Consider the following 20,195-nt stretch of genomic DNA (forward strand, 5'->3'; position numbering starts at 1 on the left):
GGACCTAAGCCATGTTATGCCACTGCTCTCAGCACCAGCAAACATGTCCTAGCCTAGGTTATTTGCCAGAGGAGAATCCAGGAGTTAATTCATGTCACCACTTCATACACATTTCTGTCGGAAAGGGATGACATGTCCTCTCCCTCAGCAGTAAGAGGTACATCTTAGACTGCCGTGCTGTTTGGTGGCTAATGTTGGGTTACATTCATCTCTCTGTAACACAAGACATTGACGAAAGTCTGCAACTAGAAAACATTACCAAAAGATTTAGTGCCATGCTAGGTACTTAAAAGGGACCTCATAAGCTCTCTGGGTCAGCAGAAGCATGATGCAGTTTCACACAAGAGAATGATGAAGGGAGGAAGGGGGACAGCACTGTGTGACATGTCAGTTGCTAGGCAGTTGCATTATGAAAGTGACAAAGAAGCCAAAGGATGCCCTTGGAAACAGGAGTGATTTGAGTTCTTTTCCTACTCCTTTGTGTGATATATGGTGTTTGTTTTCCTTCATCCCTCAGCTGCCTTATTCATCGTTTCTGAAATCACAGACCAAGCCAATGACAGCATGCTCCAAGCGGTGAGTCCTACCATGACACATGCTCTCCCGGTCAATAGTGTGTTTTCTGCACATCTGTTCAAGTGAATACATATGTCTACTAAATTCTGAAGCCTCCTCCAAGGTGAGACTCAAGGGCTTGTACAGATCTGCTTTACAGTACTGCAGATATGGAGTTGGTCTATGCCCTTTAGTGCAGCTGTGCAAGATGTAAGACACCATAGCCAGTAGCACAAAGGTTTTTTTCCCCTCTTGGGGCTGCTGAAATGCTGTGTGGAGCAATGAAGGAAGAGCTGGGAATTTTCATGGTTCTACTTCTAGACTGGGATGTTTTTAGATACAAAACATTCAAAGGTACTATCAAATATATCAAAGATAGATTCTGAGCTCATTTACATAATTCTTCCACAATTCTGGGATTCCATTTTACTTCAGAAGAGTAGGTCATGGTTTATAATCTTGCAAATGATCACGCAACCAGACTGGCCAAACCTTTCATAGGCTAGAACTCATTTCTGAATTCAGATTTATGTATCTAAATAAGTTATATAGTTTTCCAAAGCAAAGTATTTTATCATTACACTTGGTCACAGATTTTTCAAGTTATTGGGAATGTATCATATGTATCAGATGCTTGTCCCATTCCTGGCCAGCGATGGCTAGCATGCTCCCAGGTTATGGCCAGAAACTGATAGGAAGCCCTGTGCCACAGGGGAAGGGATGTGAAATAGGGACCTAAGCCATGTTATGCCACTGCTCTCAGCACCAGCAAACATGTACTTTTCACATTTTACTTCTCATTTGAATATTGCTGAATTTAACATCCTGCATCAGAATTTTGCTGTGCCTTTACTATATTAAAGAACTCTGACATTGCAAACATCATCCTCCCTGGTTAATTACAGATGGCATTCAACTCACTTCTTTATTATTTTATTTCCTGAGCAGAGAGAGGGTTGTTAATAATCATTCAGGCATCAAAACATGAAGTTCAAGAGACAAAGAGAAAAACATCACATGTAGCAACATCGCATCAATGCATATGAGGGGAAGGAATGAAATATCAATCTTCTTAGTAAGAGCTTGTTTTCAGGTAGGATTTTAAGGTTGAAGAAATGAACATACACGAATTGTTAGGGAAGAACACACTAATCGGTTATGAAGATGAAAGAATAGATGCAGACTGCAGGGTGGATGTCTAACAAGCCTAGAGTTTTATCATAAAAAGGAATGTAATCTGACCCCTCTATAAACTAGAGTCTGACAGTACAGACTTACTAAGCAAGGTTTTCAACTGGTGTGATTCTGATTTTTCTTCTCCTCAGGAAAAGAATTTATAATCATATTTTTCCATTATTAAGCAGTCTTTGTACCAAAATAAATATTTCATCAAAAACCTGAGATCTTGTGAAAAGCTTCCAGAAAAAGCTCAGAGCTTTAGGGATGTCTGTGTTAGAGGTTGAGAACTTTAAGAGCTCAGTTCCTAACAGATCAAGGTCACACTCTTTTTCTAGCACCTCTGCTTCCTTAGATTTCACTCAGATATATGGCAGATTTCTATGAATACTTTTCTGAAGTTAGAAGTATATGTAAGTGCCCAAAATCCACTGTGTTGCATTGCCATGAAATCATTTTCTCTCTACTAAGCCATGCTTTAATATGAAGAACACCATCGTATCATCTGAGTCTTACAGATGTCACAGACTGTATAATAACTGCTATTAATAGTGTCTGTTTTGGAATAATTTAATCACAAATTCCAAATAGATTTTTACACTTATTTTTTATCATATCATCAGAGCACATCTGCTCTTTTTCAAAACTGTGGCATGGAAGAGATGAAACAAAATTTCCTTCTTTCCCTTCTGTGTGAATGCAGGGGGTTTTGTGAAGGTGCAGGTTCATGAGAAACAAAGTTCAATTTTCTGCTAAATCAGAGGTTATCCTCCTGAATTAATATCCCAGACACAAAAGCCACGACCAGCACTTCTTTTCTTTCTCTCGGTTTATAAAAAAAGAAAACATAAAAGCAAATAATTACTCTAATTACAGAAGAAACTGAACAATGCCACTTATTTTAGAGAGTTAATAAATTGTCATGTACCTGGCTGAATTTCTAAGAAATAATATACCTGGAAGGAGGAAGATTTCTGTTGCCACATACCAGCTCATCAAACGACACTCCAAAAATCTCATAGGAGCACTGAATTATGATCTACATTTTCTACAGACTATCAGTGACCCATTATTAGCTTTTTTTGTTGTTGTTGTTTTATGATAATAAGACTCTAGCAGTTTTTCCTGGGAACTATTAACCCTGGATTTTCAAGCATATTATGACCATAACTATCTCTACAGCATTTTCACCAGGTAGGAAAATATTACTTTCAATTTACAGATGTACAAAAAGAAGTACAAGGCACACCATCACCTCAGAGTATTATGTCTATCTGTAATTCCAGGAGATGAACTAAGCAGGGTTTGTATCGCTCTCTGAATGTCTACAATCTGTTAGAGGCCCTGAGGTGCTAAGAGCTATAAATCACTGTTGCTATTAACAGCTGGTGAATTCCTTGGGGAGGCGTTCCTGCTGCATAGACATCATTATAAAATTATGGAAACTGCAGTTCACTGCTAAAAAGGCCACAGCAGAATTTCTAACACCCACATCTGCAGTACTATCTGGGTGGAGTTTTGCTTTTATTCCTTAATTGTAGGATTGTGAAGGATCTTTGAAAGAAAAACGATGATAGTTTTAAAACCAATGAAGAAAGCTAAATAAACAGGGAATCTTGGGGAACTGTAAGGAAACTATACTCCCCCTCATTTGCCCACATTCCCAGATAAACCACTATCCTTCACATGTGATGGCTGTTCACATGTGACTTCCTTCAGGAAATGAGTTCAATACTTCTCTGTCTGTTTCCTGGTGAACATGTGCCCATATTGCAAACATCAGCATTTCAATAGGCGCCTCTGCCAGCAGTCCTGAGAAAAGCTGGGCTGCTGCAACTTCTCCCCTCACTGTTGTAGAAACCCAGATGAGTAGTACTAGCACTGGCATGAGTGTACTCACAGGAGAACACTGCTTTTTCTGCAGAAGAAAAACACATTTTCATGGTGGAAGCTGTCAATTGGACAAGTCTTGCCAGGCTAAAATACCCTTCAGTGATGGGAAAGTCCTTTGCAAATATCTTTTGCAAAAGTCAGCTGTCCCATGATCCCTCATATTTCCTGTGCTATTGCTTTATATGTTTTTTCCATTTTATTGGCCTACAGTATTTTAGAAGTGACCTATAAAATTCCATTTGTTACTTCCTGCATTGCAAAAGAGATATTTGACAGCTCAAATTCTTGAAAATGTGCCAACTGTCAATTACATCGCATGGGCACGGTGCAGCCCTGTGCTGGTCAAGCCTTGTAGGTATTTCCATGTATTTGACACGCAGTTACTGATTAAGAACTAAACTTAGTGTCATGCTAACAAGTGCAATATTTCACTAGGGCAGTAAGATAGGAGGTATTTCAGGTTTATCTCAAAAAGCAAGCCTAGATAGGTACATTAATTGTGTTAGCTGAAATCCAGGGTAAATTAGCCTTGACATACCATCATGTTGACTTGGATGTGCTCTTTCCGGTATCTGTGATAACTTTCTTAATTAGCTGATTCTGTAGACACCACTGATTTGTATCAGGCAGATGCAATGTATGATCTGATCAAGTCTCACTAATCCCAGGGGTATCTTAATGCCAGTCAATGGAGCAAAGGTAAACAGGCCATTGCCTGTTGTAGCAGAAAACTGTACTCAAAGGCTGCTAGGTCATGAAGCTGTATCAAATATGGTCCTTAGTCTGTAGTTTATCTGGGTGTATAACTGAGGATATAGGATACAGTGGCTAACTTAGATAGGAGACTCCTAATTTTTAGGCATATTCCAGCGATGACTCACTGCTGCTGGGCAGCTCATTCTACTGTTCTGACCAGATAAAAACCACAGCTGAATTCTATGCACAAGCCTCTGTTTTAACAGCCTCACCTGCTAAATGGAAGGAGATTTGAAAAGACTAGTAGTATTGCAGAGGTACAGACATCCCTTCTTCCTTCTTACCCACCTGATTTTTTTTTTTTATGGGAGCACAGGCTTATCTAGGTTAATCTTATTTACCATTTTCATAGATAAGTTCATGCCTGGTGCCAGTACCCACTGACTGACTGTGCTTTAAGGCCAGGTAGACAGTTAATAGTATCAGAGTTTGATCATAAACTTCCTGGTTTTTGCAAAGCATCAAAAAAGAAATGCAGCTTCATTGCCTGCTTACTAGTACACCTTTTAAATCCCCTATTGCAAAGGCATTTATCCATTATCACAGAATGTAAATCTTCAGATAATGCTAGCAACAGTCTTAAAGTATCAAAGCCTGCTTTGGATTATTTGTGTCATGCCACTAATGCACAGGCCTTTGGAGCAGGTACTGTACTTTGTCCCTATTTTATGAGTTCCCAGAGCCAGAAAGTCGGCAAAGAAGACAATGTATAAATACATATGGAATTAGCAGGTCCTTTGGAAGGTGAACTGGGGAATCACAGGTAAAAGAACTGTAGAAGGTCATAGATGTGAATGCAGATTATGAGGTTCTGTAAAATCGGTAAGGCAGGAAGAAGACTTTCTGGGTGTAAAATCCTTGGTCCCAGTTCTCTCTGAAACCTCATTCTGTAATATCAGTTCTAAAGAAATAAAATGGTGAGGAGGGGTGAGGGAAGATTTGCTTGCTTGTATAAAACCAGTTTCCATGCAGTCTTCTAAATGCTGTTTTTCTCTCCCAGGAAAACTTGCAGAAGCTAGTACACATTGAGCACAGTGTGAGAGGGCAGAGCGGCCTCCTCCAGCCAGGAAGGGTGAGTGCTGCAGGCAGACCTATGCTGGTAAGGGCATTGTTTCCAGCCAGCAATATCTCTGTGTGGATGGCCACATTTCAGACGTCTACAGATGATGTTTACTGAGCTATTGTGATACGAGTTGGAGCAGTGGTTTGTGTAAAGAAACATCACTCTGGCAGTGCACAAAAAGAAGGTCATGCTGAGAAAGACATGCATTTTCTCTGCTTTTACAGAGCAGCCATTTGGCTTTTCACTTCAGCTGTCCTCAGCCACCCCAAGTATAGTGTATTTTGATGAAGCTACTGCTTTCCTCCTTATATACTCCTGTCAAAAGGCTGCAACTCTAGCAGGAATTGATTGCAGCCTGAAAAGGCTCTGCACTTTATATAGCTGGGTAAGAATCTTAAATCAGGACTATTAATTTGTTTTCAAATTTATATTTTCACCATTCCCCCGTGGTGCTTTTTATACAAGGCACTGTTTTTAAGCAACACATCAACAGAAACATGAGAGATTGTACAGCTCTGTCTTGCTATCTATATCAAAAGCAAATTTCTACTTCTGGATTTCAAACCTGTCCAGGCTCCTCAGCTCCAACCTGCTTCTACGTTTCAAAAGATTTCTTTCTTGAGTTCTGCAACTCTGAATTTCCCTTCAGTCCACCAATATCTTTAACAAAATTCATGAAGCAATTTTCAAAGCATGCATACTCATACATAAGAATACTCATCAGCCAAATACTGCAGTCAACTTTTGTTTTTCTCTCTAACATCAGTATTTTCACTTGCCCTTACCAGGTAATGCTTTAACAAATTCTGCAAAGCCCAGCATACAGAATTTGCAGGATTTGTCTCTTTGATGATAAACTGTTCTAGAGTGGAAAAGTACACCAGATTTGTTCTCCATCTGAAAAGAGCAGATGATTGCTAATCCACTGATGAAGTTTAGTTATGGCAGACTTTTTCAAACATTACTGCAATGAAATTCTAGTGTGCTGGTTTAGCTGCTTACATATGCACTCCTACCTACATACATAGTAACAAGATGGACTGAAAAAGTACTGTGCTTGCAAAATTATACAAATTATATATGCGGGTATAGTTAAGTTCGTGTAGCATACTAAAGCCCAAGGTTTCAGCTTTTTTTTTTTTTTGGTCTATTTTAGAGGACTTTTAAAGACAAGAATTCTTTTCTAAAGCCCATTACATGTTAGCTTTGCAATCTGCAACAGTTACCTCTGAGCATAGTCCACCATGCAGAAACAGTGGGCTGAGGACAAGTGCATTTCCAACCCATTTTGTACTGACACAAATGCAAGCCACAAAGGGCAGCAGAGCTAACCCAGGCAAAGACTAAGCCAGAGTAAGGAGTAAGGCTAGAAACAAGTGTTGACGTTCTCTACCTCTTCTTGTGCTGATGAATGGCATTGGAGTAGCTCTCTCCCCAGGAGAAATACTCTCTTTTCTCAGTAAGATTCAGAATGAAGTCTTAGAATTAAAATCTGCTGTTTTCTCCTTCAGATCTTTGTTAAAGAGGGAACGCTGATGAAAGTCTCTGGCAAAAACAGGCATCCTCGGCATTTGTTCTTGGTAAGATTTTTTAAATATTTTTACTGTCTGTCTCATATCTTTCCATGAATTTATGCAACCCTTAAGCCTGGCGGATTTTAGGCTGCAAGTCATTTAACCATCAACAGTGATGTGGTGAGTTAGTTCCTGTTGCTAACAGGGCTGTAGTCCTTTCCTACATCCCACTGGCCCCACATACAGGAATACATGCTGTGCAACCGTCTAGTTGTGCCACAGTTACATACAGCCTTCACCAGGACATAATTTTGCAAAGAAGTGCAAGTTTTCAAGGGAATCAGGAAGACAAGAACTCCTGAATACCTTCAGGAATTAAGCTGCACACTTGAAAATCCTAATACCTTAGAATATTTAATCAGAAGCAAGAGAGAATACCCTACTGCTAAAGTAGCTGAACACTTCCTTTGGTCACACTTGGGAGGGATGTGAAGCTGAAGGACTGGGTTTTAGCCCCTGCTGTCCACATACATGTAAATTACCTGATAACTTTGTGCATTGCCTCAGTTTAGTTCCTCTAAACACACACCTCCAGCTTACTGTGGATTAGAACAAGAGTTTTCAGTGACAGTTTGCAACATTCTTCTAGGATAATTAGGAAGAATGGACCTTTCATCATTTGGCTGGAATACCCTTTACAAGGGTCCACAACCCTACTGCAAGTATTTGCAAAACAAAACAGATGAAACACCACTGTTTTGGAGACATATTATGAACACACATGCTTTCGGTTTTGCATTACACACTCTATTAAGTAGTTAGAGTATCTGAGACTCCAGGCTCCCGAGCTCTGTTCTCAACTTTTCAGGTAGCTTATTGTTTAACCACACATATTTTTATGCACTTATCAATATGAAGGGGAATGTGATACTTGCCTGTGTCTTAGGACTTTATCACCTGCTTACCTGTTAATGTTTGAAAATTCTTTAGAGCTCCTTCCCAGAAAAAAGCCATAAAGAACTGAGCATTACTGCTGCTATTAACATTAAAATATTGCTTGCAGAATTCATTTTTAAATAAACGGCTTATATGCCTGGAATACGTATTTGCTGTCACCTTTAAGTGCTGACAGCTTTTCACCATGGGATCATTGTAAGGAGGAGAGATGGCTTATTACAGAAGCCATATATTTTGCATTAATCCTTCTTATTTCTCCCTCTTAGTTTTAACTCCTATTTGTGCATGAGCGTATGCACAAGCTTCTTTCCCTCCTCAATCACATATTGCAGTCATAATCAAAGATCAGATAGATTTCACCCAAATCTTCAAATATGAGATAGCTGCAGTTCTGTTTTACTGAGTCAGCATCAATGGACTGTAACAACTGCAATAAATGTGAAAATCATTACTTTGTTGCACTCAAGGGAAAAAGGTTAAGCCAGAAACTCTAGGACCTGGTCTTAAGAAACAATGTTCTCAGCAGTAGTAACTCTGAAGTCTACTGATGACCACTTGATAACAGATGATAATTAAATCCCTACTGATCTCTCTTCTGAAACACTTGCCTTTGCTAGTATTCAAAATTATTCTGGAATTGTGTCTAAAGCTGGGACAAAATTCCAAGACATTGCTACCCTTTTGTCTTCCAGTGTCTCTGTTGAAACTGCCATCATAAACCCATTACTATGGCAAATGCTGAAGTGTTACAAACTTAGCTAGTGTAACTGATATAGAGAATTTTAAAGGAAGATCATAAATCAGGTTAGTAATAAATGTTGAGAGGAAAGTAATTTAAACTTGGGATAAACTTATATAAATTTCAAGTCATCCGAAATGGTTGTATCAGCTTGAAGGTCGCAGGTCACAAGAGGCCAAAAGCATTACTGGAACAAAGCAAGCACAGAAATTAGTTTCCGGCACTCTCTAGTTTAGGAACCATTTCCCTATTCCTAGGGAAAGTTCAGATGCTCAAAGTCAGATGTTAACTGCAAAGAGAGAAATGTCTCAACAGCTGGAGACATTACAGTAGCCAATGTCTTGTTAATAGATGCTCTCAGTATTGCAGAAAAAGTGGTTTTTTCTTCCTTTCAGTCAGCAAGGCAAATTGTGACCAAATGTGCTGTCATGCAAAGAATGGGGTGGAGCTAGTCATAACGGTCACTTTCAAGAACAAAGAGACACATAAACCTGGCTTCTTTCCTGGTCTAGCACACTGAAGTTGCAATCACTTCAGGCTTCCTGTATTAGATATCCAGTAGGGGCAGGGAGAGGGTGATTGGGTCTTTGAAACTATTTGAAACTTATTGGCACACATCTACCTTTGGGTTCAGCGATTTTTTTTTTTTACTCCAGTCTCCTCCACATGAATGCTCCTCAGGTTGCAAAGCAATTCCATGTACGGTGAAACTGCAGGAAAATTACTGTGGAATATGGTAACTCCTGCGTTAACACCTGAATGGTCTTGCATTATCTGCTTGTCACTACTATTGCTACGGATTCTCAGTGGTGCCACCACTGCACATGCCACTACCACTCCTGCATTGCTTAAAGGACTATTTAGCCTGTGGATACAGCAAGACACAACTACTGCATAGCTACATCAGCATATTTTTATCTTGGCATATAGCACGTTTATTGCATTGGTCTTAAGGCCCTACCAACCATCACTGCCAACACCTTTCACTAACAGGCCATGCCTGCATGAAAATATTCTTCCCACTGTCGGTGCTGTCTTGATTCTGATACCTGGGGACACTGTGGAAGAAAAACCCATGCCCAAACCCCAAGATTAGAATAATTTCCTAAGCATTTTCTCTTAAAACCGACATTTATTTAAAGTATTTATCTTCTAAAGATCATATTATAATCCTTTGAAGCCACTTGCAAAACCCAGGTTTGTGTATTAATAAAATCCCAAACCTTTCAGAACTTTTTTTTTAATGCTTCACATGTCAGTAGCAACTCAAAAAGGTCACCAGAACCCAGCATGTATAGGTGTATTGGCTTAGCTTTGATGAAATAAGTCTATTTACCTTCACTATCCAAAACAGATTTTTACATGAACAGCATTTTCTGAAGTTCTTAGTAGTGAACTTACTCTGATGGAAGGCTAAATCAAGACCAGGACCAGGAAAGAATTTCAGAGCAAGACTACACACTGGAGGATAACCCTGACAATTTAATCCCTATACATCCCAGGAGATGAGCCAATCAAACTAAAGTTGTAGTTAGAATATGCTGTAAAACTTGGGTGTGTGCCAGATCCCTGCTTGGCCTGTGCTTTCGAGGTATGCTTTAGTGGTGTGCATGCTTGTGCTCTGAAAATATATCTGCCTATAAGGAGCACTGTATATCTGTGCAGAGCCCATATAGGCATGACAGTGTAAAGACAAATTTCAAATGTTTCTGCAGGTGTATGTTGTGTGTATCATCATGTTACTTGAGCTGGCTGTTTTGTGCAGGCTGATGGTATTGTTGAATCTGGTGTTTCCTGGCAGGATGTTTTGTGACTTTTGCTGTGTGTCTGTTTCCTGAGTCCAGTCTCTGTTTACAAGGATGTTGTGGCCTCTGTGCAGCACAGTATGGGCTGCTGAAACTGGCAGGTCCCCTAACTGCCCCCCAACTACGAGACTTTGCAACTCAGAGCCTCTCTCTTATCTCACGCTTCTAAGAATTTCTTTACAAAGGCCACTTGTGTTGAAAATGGGTTGCAGGAAGCTACTACCAAACGGGAGACTGTTTAATGCTCTATCTGGCAGGATTGGAGTATAGATTTTTAGAGTCACAGCTTGGAAAACACAGCTCCAGCACACATTCAGACTGCTCCACTGACACTCAGGGGATGTTTAACTCAGACTTGAATAGAAGAAGACAGGGTTCATAATTAACTAGCCTTTAAAACATTAAAAAAAACCAAACACGTGGTAGAAACTTTTAGACAGAGAGTATATTACATATGGATGCCAGCAGTTCAGCAGGTCATAAACTTGTCTGGATCACTCAGTTTGAACACTATAGGTTAGAAAACTTGCACTGACTCTAATGTCACTGCGTACCTGTCACAACACAGGGAATTATAAAAAGAAGGAGGGGTAAGAAAAGTAGTAACAGAGAAGAAAAGAATTAAAGAGGAGACATATCCTTCTTTCTCTGTGTTGCCAACTGTTGTTTTGGGGAACATGTGTATCCATGGAGCAATGAAGAATAAGGATATGTGCTCCAATATCAAATTCTGAGCTGTCTGGGAATCCCAATTATTCAAAAGTATTCTGGCAAACAAGAAGTGTGTCTGAAGCCCAAGGACTTGTGGGAACTTCCCTGAGGGTTCTTGCAGTTCATCTCTTCTACTGCAGATTTCTGAGAGGCTTAAAGACCAGCTTTTATCATCAGTCAGTCCTCACTGCTTCAGGGAACAGTGGGCAGTTGAAGCAGGATGATGCATGAAACCACTGGTACTGATGGTAGTTCTGTCCATACCATTCATATGGCCAGCACTCAGGTCTCTACTGTGCATGTGGCAAAAGAGACAGCAGTGAGTGCAAACCCTTTCTTTCTTCATGAATATGTGTGCCTTGCTTCGCAAGCTTTGAAATATTTGTCATAATTTCACTGTGTCAAGTTGTGGCTAGTGGGACCTCCAAATCACAGCCTACTGCTAAATACTGTAGGGGAGAAAAAAAGAAGGAGGAAAAAAATGGCAGTGGGCAATTATAAAGCAAAGTCATGTTTAGTAAAATCTTGGGATATTAATCAGAGTTGTCATGATAATGGTATGCACCATGGTGTCATCCTTTATCAACGGTAATAAAAGTATAAGCAGCTTTTAAAAGAAATATATAACTTTTAAAATACATAAAATAAATTGAGTTTACTACTCAAGAAGCCTCATAGCAGATTATGTCAGAATCCTGAAAATCTCTCTCAGGAGTTCACTTCCTTGGGCTTAGTGCCCTAAATGCTGCTCCATTTTAGGGCCAGTGCTCTTTAACATCATGAATGACAGGGACGCAGGACTCGAAGGGATACTAAGTAAGTTTGCCGATCATGCTAAACTGGGAGGAGCTGTCACCTTCCTCGAGGGCAGAGAGGCCTTGCAGAGAAACCTCGACAAATTAGAGAGATGAGCAATCACTAATCATATGAAGTTTAACAAGGACTAGTGCTGGGATAGGGCAACCCTGGTTGTGTGTGTAGACTAGGGAACAAGGGGCTGGAGAGCAGCACCATGAAAAGAGACCTGGGGGTCCTGGTCTGCAAAAAATTGAATATGAGTCAGCTGTGCCCTGGCAGCCAAGAGGGCCAGCTGTGCCCAGGAGGGCATCAGGGTCAGCATCACGGTCTGGGTGACAGAGGGGGTTGTCCTGCTCTGCTCTGCACTGGGGCAGCCTCACCTTGAGTACTGTGTGCAGTTTTGGGCATGACAGTATAAGAAGGAGCTAAAACTGTTAGAGAGCATCCAAAGGAGGAACACAGAGATGGTGAAGGATCTGGAGGAGAAGCCATACAAGGAGTGGCTGAGGCCTCTTGAATTGTTCAGCCTGGAGGAGACTGAGGTTAGACCTGATCACGGTCTGCAGCTCCCTCACAAGGGGCAGTAGAGAAGCAGCACCAATCTCTGCTCTCTGTGACAGGATCCAAGGCAACAGCATGAAGCTGTCAAGAGAGGGTTAGGCTGGATATTAGGAAAGGGTTCTTCACCCAGAGGGTGGTGGGGCACTGAACAGGCTCCCAGGGGTTATGGCCCAAAGGCTGCCAGAGCTCCCAGGAGTATTTGGACAATGCTCTGAGGCACAGGGTGGGAATGATAGGGGTGTCCTGTGCAGGGTCAGGAGGTGGAATCAGTGATCCTTGAGAGTCCCTTCCAACACAGAATATTCCAATTCTATGATTCTAAATAGTTACCTTTTCTTGCAGTTTGAAATGCCTTAAGTACTGGCACTGATGAGCGGCAGAGGAAGTCCAGTTTTCCCACACAATCCTTTGAACATGCAGGAGATAGCAGGATCACCAGGCAAATAGAAGATTTCAGTAGTATTCTCTTATTTCACATTTTCTTAATGTTAGCAATAAACTCTGCCTGCCTTTTTTACCCTTTTCCCACCTGGCTGGTAGAATCCTAGTTACCACTAGTAATAGAAAGTGAAAATAGCTGTCATCTGCTTTCCACTGAAAACGTTCTCAGTTTTGTCTCTTAGCCTCCTAGATAGTATGCAGTGGGTTGTGAGGAATTTACTGGCTATGCATAGTCCTGGTTAAAGTGTGAATCGTCATGTGGTCAGTATTGTGCAGGTGCTACTGTGCTGATCAGATTAATATTAGTGGAGAGTAATTTATGGAACAGTAAGTACATCACAGAAAAACTGTTACAAGCAATTTGTCACCTTATTCTAAGGAAATTCTATTGTGTTGTTGCTCCAACTTTGGACTACAGAGAACATAAGACTACTATTCTGACTTGATAGTAGGCTTTATATCCTCAGCTGACAAGAGTTTGAAACTTACATAAAAGACTCCCTTTAACTTTCTTAAAAGACATTTAAAGGAGTTAAGACTTATTAGAAGGACAAGGAAAAATACACAGTAGAGTGTCCAGTGCAAGAAAGGATGGGAGGGGTTTTTTTGTTAAAATACTAGAATGAACTGTTCCAGTAATGTCTATAAAAATATTGTCTGGTCCTACTCAATAAACTCAATTTGATTTTTAAAAGTCATAAAATTTCAGGCAAAAGTTTTGGGAAGTCACTCTTCAGTATGTTTTGCCTCATTTTAACCAGAATCTGCATTTTAAAGACATACAGCTAAAGCATATAAGCCTGTTTTGCTGTGACTCAGACAGCTACTTAATGAACTGGTCCATGAGTGAATTCATGTCTTAATAAAGGCAACAACCGTTTTGCTGTTAAGTCCGAGGTGATAAGGATTTAATCCCATGCCTATTGATTCCATGTAATTTTTCTTTAACCATTGTTCCTGTTCTGTAAGAAAGCTGAACTATGACCTTTTAAGAAAACATCCAAAAGGCTCCACTCTCCATTTTCTTTTTCAGGCAAATTAGTGAAACTTTTATACCAGCACTTTCAGGTGGTCAGGCAGTACTATCAAGACCCCAGTAATTCAATACAGGATGTATATCCTATACACAGGACACAGTATTTTAGTGCCAAATCATTCTTCAGTTTCCTTGGTTTTACATTGCCTTGCAATCTTTGTTCATAGTGTCCCAGTACAGTAGTCAAGGGTCTGACTGAGTGTATGCAAATAGGTACTGATGTGAGAGGTCTGGAAAGACAGCAGGAGAGCATGACCTGGTCACTCAAATAAAGCAAGGAATGCATGCAGGCAGACGCTACTTTGGCAGTGTTAGAGCCACCAATACTGCTACTTCTTCTAGTAGTAAGGGCAGGAGAGGTCCAGAAAGACCCACAAGGTCCAGTTCTACTGCTTCATTAATTTGTTTGTTGGCATCAAGGTAAAAGGCTGTGATAATGCCTAGAATTAAGTTATGCACACTGCGAGGAAGATCTGGTCCCGTTTAGTATGAGGCTGTTTGAAAAACATGCATTCTACAAGGAACTATGAGAACCATGGAAATATTTGGGGTGTTAAGGTACAGATTCCTTTTCCTCATAAAATGAAGTTTCTCATTTTTGCCCTTCCATCATCTCTGCTGTGGCCCACAGACCCAGCAAAGCTGTGAGATGTCTGGGTGAATTTCACTAGTAGTGAAGTACAGTTACTACTCTCCAATAGCCAAACCATTCCTCCCTGAATCATTCCTTCAGACTGTGGCACCTCTCCTCACCTCCACCTCTTTTTCTTGCCCAGAAGATGGAAGTCTGTGAATGCCAGCCCTATGTGTAGCCTTACTGCAGCTTCATTGTTAAGGGATCCCCAAGGGAGTCAGACCTGCAGCACCACGCAGTTAGTAGGTATTGCCAGCTAGTAAATGCAGAACCTGCCTTGCCAACTTGAACATGTCATTGCCTTTAAAACAAGTAGCTGTTTCACCTGTGCTGGATAAAAAAGAGCTGATTAACTAACTTGCTTAGTTATTAGCAACAGTCAGAAATGGTAAGAAATAAAGTTCTGCATGCAGACTCCCTGGAGTTTTGTGGAAATGCATGTTTTAATCCAAGCTGTGTTGCTTGGGCCTGTCTTTAGTAACAGTCCCAGCAGTTCATCAAGTTACAGCTTGTTCTGTGTATCCCCCCCAGGAGAATGGGCAGGCAGGCCTGCAAACCATATTGCAAATCATTGATTTTGTCTTTCTTTTCATATAGATGAATGATGTTCTGCTGTACACATCTCCCCAGAAGGATGGCAAATACCGACTGAAAAACACCTTGGCTGTGTCAGGCATGAAGGTAATGCTTCATCTGTATTAAAAGCTTGAATTAAAGTTTTATAGTGAGCTGCTGGTGCTTTGCTGGTTTATGTCTCATATCCAGCAAGGGGAAAAAGGGGATGAACCTGTTCTCAGGGTATTCCTTTGTCTCTTACAGGAGACAGAACGAAAAATGGTATAAAACAAACAAAAATATTGTCTCTGAGTCTGTGACTTAGTATGGCAGCCTTATTCAGGCTGCATAAGTAATACAAGCCAAAATCAGTTACCCTCTGATCATGAAACAGGAAACAGAAAAGATATATTATACCATTTTGTCTCCAGCCAATGCATTATTGTTCCCTTCAACGTATTCACTAGGGCTTAGTCTGCCTGGTTTAAAACTCCTGCTACTCAAAATTTACACAAGCCTGGTTTTCATGTGCCTTTTAACTGTTTTCATCAAAAGCATTAATGGTTCAAAAAGCAATTAGCCAACTTTATGGGGGAAAGGTGTATTGGGAGTAATTTCATGCAGTGATACAAAACCAGTTTCTTCAATAAATTTATAAATTGCAAACACAATTAATCTGTCCTTACACTCTTTCCCTATGTACTCATTGGAACCAGCACCTGTGGAACAGGAGATATTGGACCAAAGAGTTCTATTGGACCTTCATAACTGTTCTATAGCTAATAATCCAAGTTGAATTTATGTGAAAGAGGATTTGAAGTGACAAGTCAGGAGTCTGATGATCTAGAAAACATACAAGATGAGAATAACTAATCATTAATTTCAGTGGAATGACACAGGAAGGTTAAGGTGTTGTGAAAAGGTGGGGGTGCTGATCATCCCAGGGACCTGAGAGTTTAAAACTAACTCAGGGATCCCAGAAATTCCTAGGAATTGCCAAAATATTCTGCTGTTAAGTGAAAAGGAGTTGAGGAGCAAGTACTTACTGAAGTACATTTGAAACACTGAATCACTAGTGTAATGATGCTTGCTAATAAAAATGAAACTATGAAGATATGTTTCTCCTCACTGGCTGTTGCTATTAGCAGGCTACTAATATACTCCATGGTAGGGAAAAGATTTTAGCTAAGCTGTAGCTTTTAAGTTGGTTTTTTTTTTTTTTGCTCTTAAAGAGCCTCGCTGCAGACAGGCATTCACTGAACTGAAGTGCTTCACTGTATAATGCCTGCATGTCAGAAAAAATGTGATTTCTATTCATTACAAGCAAAGACCAAAATGCTCTGATGCTTGTCAGACTAAACATCTCCTAAGCTTGTCATATTAAAAATTAAACCCTCATAGATACTTTATCCTTATAGGCTGGATTAAGTGATTTTTTTTTTCCTTCAGCACACCATCATATTGAAATAGAGATCATTTCTCATTACAACAGCAATACAAAAAACCCTAATGCCCATCTCTTTGTATTGAAATATGAAACAGATGGTTGGGATATCAAAGATCATGTGCATTGAGACACGTATGGTGTACTGGTTATAGACAGTTTAACTCATGTCCACACTCATGTTCATGGTATTTGTTTCTAGGTCAGTCGCCCAGTGATAGAGAAAGCCCAAAACATCCTGAAGATTGAATATGATGAACATTGCCTGACCCTGTCAGCAAGGTACTGTTCCCAAATGTCCATGGCAAAGGGTGTTACATTCTAGAGCTGTACCTCTAGATTAGTCCAACCAATACCCAAGACTGAAATGGTGTCTCATTCTTTTTTGCTATTGGTGACAGACAATGGCTGAGTACTTGATTACACAATCAACATTCATTATAAATGCAAGGCTTATAAACTGTAACTAATTCAATTAATGTACTCCCTAAAGACTAGAAGTTGGCTCTTAATAACATCTTAAAGAGAAAGGAAAGAAGCGGCCTGGGTACCTTCCGTTATCTTTCACATTCTTTCCCTGTGACACTAGGAGTCTGTTATATCTCCCTTTTATAAGTTCCCTTGTTACCTCACACCTCTAGGGCTGTAAAGTTGCTGGAGAAAATAGTAATTAGGTAATACCATACAACAGATATAAAAGTATTTAATAGTGCTTAAGTGACGAAGTCAAAATTAAACCTTACTGGCAACCTTATGGGTTTTTCTAATAAAAGGAATTTCACTAATGAGTTTGTGTATGACTAGTATTTATAGCAACTGAGAGTCAAGATCTCTGTTCTAGCATCCCAAGCTAGTGCCAAAAAGAGATTGTAGGTCAGTTTCTGATCAGAAGATAGCTATGTACTGTATTTTTCATGCTTCTATCCCAAAACTATCTCGCTAATTTACTTACAGCTATAGCAGAAAGGTAGGTGGCTTGTTTTCCACATGTAGTTTATTACAAAAGACAGAGCACACTAGCAGTGGTATTAAAATTAAGTCTTCCAAATAGCAAGGTCTTCAATGCTTTTAAGTACTGACTTTCCCACCATCAGTCTGCAACTACAGTGTGCAACAGAATGCCTAGAAACACAGCCGACTTCCTAAATTACACAGTGCAAGAGAAAGACAGGGATGGCACTTTCTTATTCAGAATCAGAATTTGGAGCTCTCATCCTTCCCAGAGCACTTAGCATCTGTGAGGAATGCTCAGCTACCTGTCAAAGCCTTTTGGTCCATTTCCTTTTATAACCATAACCATATCTGAGATTTTCTTAGACCTGCACGCTCACCACAATCCTCAAAATATACTCACAGTAATTCTGAATTACCTGCCAGTTATAAAAGCAGGATGTGTACAGTCCTCCTCTATTGTAGAGGGGAAATTCTGCTGCACGTCCCCTTTCCCTAGGGGAACTGAAGTTGTCATCCCTAGTGAGCAGCTTGGGATGCACTGCTTGCATTATTAGGATGTTTCTTTGCCTTCTGTACTCATATCAAGTCCATGCTTAATTAGCATAAACAAAGTATGTGAGGCCACTGTGAGCTGTGTTTATTTGGTAGTAGATAGAACCAGGGCCTGAGACTAAGGTTACCCTTCTGATAACAGACAGACAGAGACTGGATAGAGCCCCTTCCCTTTCCTTGTGCTGCTCATTCAGTGACCAATCTGCCATAAGTCACCCAAGAACAGTTCTTCCTCCTCCTTTTTGTACTGGCTGACAGAGCTGATGAGATACCAGTGAGCCAGCAAGCCAGCATGCCCTCCTAACTCCACTGCACAACATCCTTGGCCTGTTACACTCACCAAAAGAAGCACCAAAGACAGAAAAGTGCAGAAAAGGCCTCAAGTGTCCCTAAATACTGTATATTTTACTGCTCACACTGAGGTGCTGCAAGCCTGCACTAAAGGCCAGTTGTTAACAAGCACAAGGCAAACCTCAAAGCCTTTATACTTGTATGAGACAAGGTGAATGCACTGAGGAAATACAGCATGAGTGCCAGGAACTAAAGGCAGTGGACTAAGGATGACCAAAGCTCAGAAGTCAGCACGGCTATATGAGCAGATGGCACTGTAAAGTCTTTCCATTTCCTGCTGAAAATGGCTTGTTGACCCGAAGAGCCATGTTATTGGTTTTTGTAGGGAGCACAGCACCTTTATGGAGAAGGCTCTTATGCTCTTATATCTTTATTTGCATTTCAAAAATATTAGTCTTGTACATAGGGATAACTCTGTGGTGCTTATATAAAATACCAGAGAAAATACTAGAAGAACACAGTCAATATTACCTCCTAAAAGGCTAATTTAGAGTGATAGTAGTAGCACTGTGACAAAATCCTATCCTGGTCCAATTTCTATGATCTGTGAAGGTCCCCTGTTGTCTAGTGAAATACAGTGACAACTTGACCCCCTTTTTCTGCTTAATGATGACTATATCAACCAATGTGAATAACTGATAGCACAGAAGATGCATCCCAAAAATCCCACAAGGACCAAATGTGGCAATAGTGAATCAAGGGCTAACGTTCTCTGAGTCTCAGAGGTTCAGCAGAAATTCCTCTGAGCCTTTATGCAACCAGTCAAATAGCTAATTAAGAACAGACCTATGAAAATTGACATAATTGATCTTACTCATCAGCAGACAGGTGTTATTCCCACATTTAGTCACTAATAACCTGCAATTACTTCCTAGAGATCTTTAATTGAGTGGAGAAGAGGCTAAAGGGGCCAGTTAGATATGAGACTTTTGACAGCATGTTGTCCTTCTTACCTGTCTTCCCTAAAGTGGCTTTAATTTCCATCACTATATGGGCCATAATTTCCTTTGTGATTTTTAATCATATCTTAATTCTCAAGTGCAGAGAATTGCCATGAAAGAATTAGCAAGAGAAATGTTTCAATCAGGAAAGTCAGGCCTTAGTGTTTTCTAGGCAGTGGACACGATTTGTCTGGAAGATGCAGACATCTCCAGATTTCTTAGAAAGCATAATTAGACATGTGGTAACTTTGGTAGTTATAAGGAGTGACTAGGCTGAATAGAGCTCTGAGCAACCTGGTTTAGTGAAAGGTGTCCCTGCCCATGGCAGTGGGTTGGAATGAGACGATCTTTAAGGTCCCTTTCAACCCAAACCATTCTGGGATTCTATGACTAGTAGTGTGGCTCTTGACAGAGATGATCTCCTGTCACATAGCTCCTTGGCTTCCAGAGGTTAGCCAATTTGTAGTACATACACTAGCTCAGAGTTTCTGCTCCAGGCTTGTTGAATTTTGCACAGGCTCATGTTTTTCAGACAAGGGCGTATGCTCACAGTGCAGAGGGATGCCAAGTCAAAGACCATCAAGAAAATCTGGCATTTCCTCTCTTTTTGTGCTCTTATTTTTTTAAGACCACAAAACACAAATTGTTCTCAGATGTCTTGTTTGGTGGTCTTCATGAGGACAGTGTGAGGAAATCACAGCTGAACAGCAGCTGGCAATGATGCTACTGCTAGTTTTTACAACAAAGTCTAGTGGGTAG

General features: G+C 40.4%; 1 protein-coding gene across 4 annotated transcripts in view; it reads left to right on the forward strand.

Annotated features, from left to right (window-relative positions):
* Positions 1-20,195, forward strand: part of FGD5 (FYVE, RhoGEF and PH domain containing 5) — a 97,558-nt gene that overhangs the window by 64,301 nt on the left and 13,062 nt on the right. For 3 of the 4 annotated variants that reach the window (XM_042053946.1, XM_042053974.1, XM_042053956.1), the window contains exons 10-14: positions 518-576; positions 5,381-5,452; positions 6,955-7,023; positions 15,237-15,320; positions 16,841-16,920. In XM_042053946.1, the coding sequence (XP_041909880.1) occupies positions 518-576; positions 5,381-5,452; positions 6,955-7,023; positions 15,237-15,320; positions 16,841-16,920 (364 nt within the window). The remainder of the gene's footprint in view (positions 1-517; positions 577-5,380; positions 5,453-6,954; positions 7,024-15,236; positions 15,321-16,840; positions 16,921-20,195) is intronic. The other variant, XM_042053965.1, reaches the window with a different exon arrangement.

This window comes from Corvus kubaryi, unplaced genomic scaffold, assembly GCF_017639235.1.
Source record: "Corvus kubaryi isolate FWS band 111438036 unplaced genomic scaffold, C.kubaryi_AGA036_p1.0 136, whole genome shotgun sequence".
NCBI lineage: Eukaryota > Metazoa > Chordata > Aves > Passeriformes > Corvidae > Corvus > Corvus kubaryi.